General features: G+C 32.5%; 1 protein-coding gene across 1 annotated transcript; it reads right to left on the bottom strand.

Moving 5' to 3' along the window:
- Nucleotides 1-249: 249 nt before the first annotated feature.
- On the bottom strand, nucleotides 250-4,162 carry LOC141830045 (wall-associated receptor kinase 1-like). Its single transcript, XM_074717527.1, has 4 exons — nucleotides 3,187-4,162; nucleotides 2,158-2,631; nucleotides 1,651-1,800; nucleotides 250-1,467 (listed from the first exon to the last, which is right to left on the bottom strand). Exons 1-4 carry the CDS (start codon nucleotides 4,127-4,129, stop codon nucleotides 290-292), a joined length of 2,745 nt encoding a protein of 914 aa, XP_074573628.1. The 5' UTR covers nucleotides 4,130-4,162; the 3' UTR covers nucleotides 250-289.
- Nucleotides 4,163-5,078: the final 916 nt, after the last annotated feature.

Below are 5,078 nucleotides of genomic sequence, written 5' to 3'. Positions count from 1 at the left end.
ACTTATTGGATTAATTAAAACAAATACCATCAGTCCTTAAAACAGGTCATTTATGCTATTTTAACACACGTAGGAATTTAATTTAACTAAACTTAGAATCAAGATTGAATGTACATTAGACAACATATATATACATCAATGTCTGCAAGATTACTTGTACACAGTTTAAGATAATAACACATGGATATACCAATTGTACATGAACTAGCATATGCATAAAACAAACCTACTATGGGTGATTTAGTGCCCACATGAATTCCTTCTTAAAGCTATATTTTTTGTAATTTTCTTAATTTATTTGGTTCACTAAATCAGGGGAAGAATAAGATGAAAGAGTGAATAAGCCTTCTGTTTCTTCATTGCCTTCTATTTCCTCATTGCCTTCTGAAATGCAAAGTCCTTTCTTTTTCATTTTTATATTTCTCATGCTTTGTAATCTGCATTCAACCTCCTTCATTGTAGGCCTTTGCACTCCTTTCAAACTCAAACACATTTCTATCAAACTACTCATTTCAAGAAGCTCTTGCTCTGTTCCTTCTTGCAAAATACGATCTTCGATGAGATTAAAGAGCGTCTTCTCTCTTGTTTGAAGGAAAGTAATTGCTAGACTTTGTTGTAATCCAGTATCAGTTGTGTAGATGGGTTTCTTTCCTGTTAAAAGCTCAAGAAGAATAACTCCAAAGCTATACACATCACTCTTTTCTGTCAATTGACAAGTTTGATAATACTCCGGATCCAAGTAACCAAAGGTACCATGTATAGCAGTAACTATGTGTGTTTGATCAATAGGAATAAATCTTGATGCTCCAAAGTCTGACACCTTTGCCCTTAAAGTATCATCTAAAAGAATATTTGATGACTTGACATCCCTATGGAAAATAGATATAGAAGCAGCTGAGTGTAGATAGGCAAGTGCTCCTGCAGATTCTGTAGCAATTTTGAGACGATCATCCCATGATAATTTAGATTCACCTTGCACAACATGAAGATGATCCGAAAGGGCTCCATTTGAGATAAATTCATAAATTAATAAAGGAACTTCAGTTTCCAAACAACATCCAAATAGCTTAACTACATTTCTATGATTTATCTGAGAAAGAAGAACAACCTCATTTATGAATTGATCAATCTCCCTCTTGTTAACCATTTTTGATTTTTTTATGGCAACAACTCTTTGATCAGATAGAATTCCTTTGTAGACAATTCCATGCCCTCCCCTTCCAACTACTCGAGTGTCATCAAAATTATTTGTTGCCTTTTCTATTTCTTTCAAAGAAAATATATTTGTTTTCTCCTTAACATGTTCATCTGTGGAGATTAGTTGTTGAAGTAACAAACCATGATTCTGATGAAAATTTCTTTGTCTTATTTTCTTTTGATTTCTTTCCTTCCACTTCCTACTTAGGATGACCAATGTAATGAATAAGAGCAAAAGGCATATTCCAAGGCTTGCACCAACAAAGACCCCTGCATCATATACCAATATATAAACTTCATAAATTCTATTCCACCTATAATAGCTTAATTAGCTTTTCTTTTAGTGATGTTGAATAATATATATATCTATGTATTCATTCCATTTTTTTTACTTATTCCGTTGCATAATCGATCAAATGAGATCACAAACATTATATATAATTGAGATCTTACCTAATAAAAGTATTTTCTTTTTGTTAGGGATGCACGGTCCATGTAGAGGATCTCCTGATGTTCCCAGAGGACATGTGCAATTGAAGCCGCCTTCTGTTTTTGTGCAAATTCCTTTACAAACATTTGAAGAAGAATTGCATCGGTTGATATCTAAAATCCACAAAACTTGTCATTATTTCTCAAGTCTAAGTTATATATTATTATATATTACTAAATTTGCATTCATATAAAAGAATTGACCAAATTTGCATGTAATAAAATATTAAGATAAAAAATCTAAGTCCAAATATCCATTTATCAATAATAATTCATAATTATACTTAGAAAAGTTGCAACAAATAATATTATTTAGTTATTGTTAGGCCAAAATCATCATCAAATTTAAATGCCTCTTCTCGTTGAGAATTAATGCATTAAATATATTATTAAAATTTTATAAGTACTTTGCATTTGTCTTTTGCTTATTTCATCGCATGATTTATATGAAGGAGAAGATAGTTTTAGTACCTTGACATCCATTCTGAATGTAAGGGTTTCCCTCGTAGCCTTCCACGCATTTGCATCGATATGCTGAATGATTGAAATGATCTTTTGTGACATTCACGTCCAAACATGAGCTGTGTTGAGCGAGACATGCAAAAGCGCTCTTGTTCTTCCTAGCATCGTCACAAGTATCATAGCCAACTACCCAATTATAGATGACTTGTTCTTTACTTGAAGGGAAATATTCGAATATTAATGAATTATATTGTTCTCCATATTGTAGCACCTCCAATTGCACATCCTCTGATGAAATTGCATTCACTTTAAAATTGTTATCATAAAGGAGAGTTGGAGGCTGAGTGGACTCATTGCATGATAGGGCAAACTCTTGGGATCGATAACACTTGTCCTTTAAACCAAATGGAAAAGGGACTGTGATAGTTCCACATTTGTTTGGACAATCCTTTGCAGGAACAAGTGCGAAATTTGCAATTTCTACTATTCATAAAAATTATGCATCAGAACTATAAATTGTGAATTAAAAGAGAGATATAACAACGCATGTAGCTAAATGAAATCAGAAAAAAAGGGAAAACAAACCTTATGAATCACTTATCATAAATTCTAACCATTTGAAATAAAAATGTTAACAAAAGATGTTTAACATATATATGTATTAATTAGCTAATTATATGAGATATAATTTAATTTAATTCATATGATACGCATGATTTTGAATTTTTATACATTATTGAATATGGAAATCCAAACCAAACTAATTAAAAACAAATCTAAATTTGTTTAAATTAATTGATCAGTTCAAATTTTAAATGGGTTGAATGCATGTATCAATTTTTCTCGCTTCTATCATAGGGATAAGCTATATATATTATCAAATATGAATTTGAAATTTTAAACTAAGCATTCGATGCAATAATGGTGAACAAAATTAATATTAGCACGATGGAGGTAAGAAGGTAATTAATACTAGTTTTTTAACATGCTTGTATATATATATATGTATGCACATATAAAGAGATTCAGAAGTATCACCTAATTGACAACCATCTGGTAAGTATGGATTTCCCTGATAATACAAAGAGCATTGACAAATATATCCATAAAAATCTCCAGTATCGAAGCCGTAGACGTCGTGGCATTCACTATTAGGACTGCGACAAGCATGATTCCTGGCATCTTTACACGAAGGACGGTCATTGATGTACCAATAAAGAGAGATCTGTGCTCTCGTTTTGTTTTCCCTTTGTATAAATCTTTCGTGTTCCGTTTCGTTATAGGGACTACATTCATTGCATAAGATGGCTGTGATGTTGGACCTACCACTGGTATGAATATTATTATCATTCTCATTGGGACGAGACAATTGAATAGCCAATGAAGTCTGGCTAGATTTCAAGTCAAACAAACTAATACTACAGAATCCATTGCCAGACGTAAATCCATAATCAATTGTTGAAGTATTGGAAGAGCATATTGATGAACAAGCAGCCACGATGCTATTGGTTATGGGATCAACTATGCTAGCAGTAGCATTGCAACCAAGCACGTACAAGAAGTTTTCACTTGTTATCGTAGTGGAAAATTGTTCAAAATAAAATTGCCAAGTCATAGAGAATGGCAAATTCTTGAGATCGATTAGTGTGGTGTTGATCGACTCTTTAGCTACGTCCAATATGACATATGGTGATTCAATATAGACCAATCTCTCTTTCATATCAAAACCCTTTACTAGTAAATTGCTATTCCCCAATAGGAGTCTCGGAGGATTGAAATCGTATGAACAAGTAAGATTAAATTCAGCAGCATAAAAGCAACCCTTGCCGATGCCAAAAGGATACTCAATTTTAATATCCCCACATGCTTGGCTAAGACAATTTGAAGGCAGAGTAAAATTCTGATTTGTGTTTGCTGAATTTGTGGAGCCCTTCACTAGTGTCAATGTAATCAGTAGTAGCAATATCTCAGTGAATCCCATTGTCCTACTAATCCACTATCTTTATGAGTATATAAAAAGAGCAATCTGCAAATTAAATTGAAAGATTGATCAGTTATTCATATATACACAGTTGTTTAATTCAAAATCAAACTATATTCCAAGAGAAAACATGCATGCAGTTCATCCACAAATTTTGCATCGCTTCAACTGTGAGTTTATGTAACTGCACATCATCAATCACGAGGTTGCAAATTAATAAGTTATTCGTTTTCTTGTTCCGAAAATGGAATAACAGATCGAATATATATAGAGAAAATCTAATTAATTATCCTGCTTGGAATTATTTTAGAAAAAATATAATCATGTTAAAACTTGAAAAATGTAATGAATGCCTAAGAAGTTAGAAAAAATTAAGTTGTTTCCAGAAAAAAAGCACTAATTCTCAATTTTCTATAAGCACTAATATTATTGTAGGTGCTTAATAAAAAGATATCAGCTGAGTGAGATAAGGAGCTTGACACAAAAAGGATGTACTCACCACTGCCAATATTTATGTATAAAATTTGGCGAACAATACTCACTTGGCTAATTACGTCCCTTAGCTTACTCATACGAATTCAAGTCCCCAACCAATGCAGAATGAATTCTATAGGTGTGTGATTCTTCTTCATATAGACGTAGATCTTTGGCTTCCACTAAACAATGGTCATGGGGTAATTATCAAATAATTGCGTTAATTCCCAATTAGAACAATAAATCAGCAGTGGACTTGACTTCAACAATAATGAGATGACTACGACGCGTACTGTCCCCACCAAAGAACGAATTCCATGTAAATTAATTAATTTCCTCGTTTAATCTTCATAGACGTTTACGTTATATTTAAGAATATGATGTGAAATTTCAACCATACATCCTCTTAATTTTTCCGCAGAAGAAGAAGAATAGTCTGATACGTTGTTCTGAAGTGTTAGTTTTGTGGAGTTGA

Source organism: Curcuma longa, chromosome 5 (assembly GCF_044706935.1).
Source record: "Curcuma longa cultivar G26 ecotype Majalengka, Jawa Barat chromosome 5, ITB_CL_G26_1.1, whole genome shotgun sequence".
In the NCBI taxonomy this organism is placed as follows: Eukaryota; Viridiplantae; Streptophyta; class Magnoliopsida; order Zingiberales; family Zingiberaceae; genus Curcuma; species Curcuma longa.
This window is presented reverse-complemented; position numbering and strand designations above follow the sequence as displayed.

Bases quoted from the DNA above. Each gene is read 5' to 3' on its own strand.
- LOC141830045 (XM_074717527.1), bottom strand. From the start codon at position 4,129: ATGGGATTCACTGAGATATTGCTACTACTGATTACATTGACACTAGTG. The intron at 2,632-3,186 runs GTGATACTTCTG...TTTTATGAATAG, and splicing joins ACCAGATGGTTGTCAATTAG to TAGAAATTGCAAATTTCGCA. The intron at 1,801-2,157 runs GTACTAAAACTA...TGTGGATTTTAG, and splicing joins CATTCAGAATGGATGTCAAG to ATATCAACCGATGCAATTCT.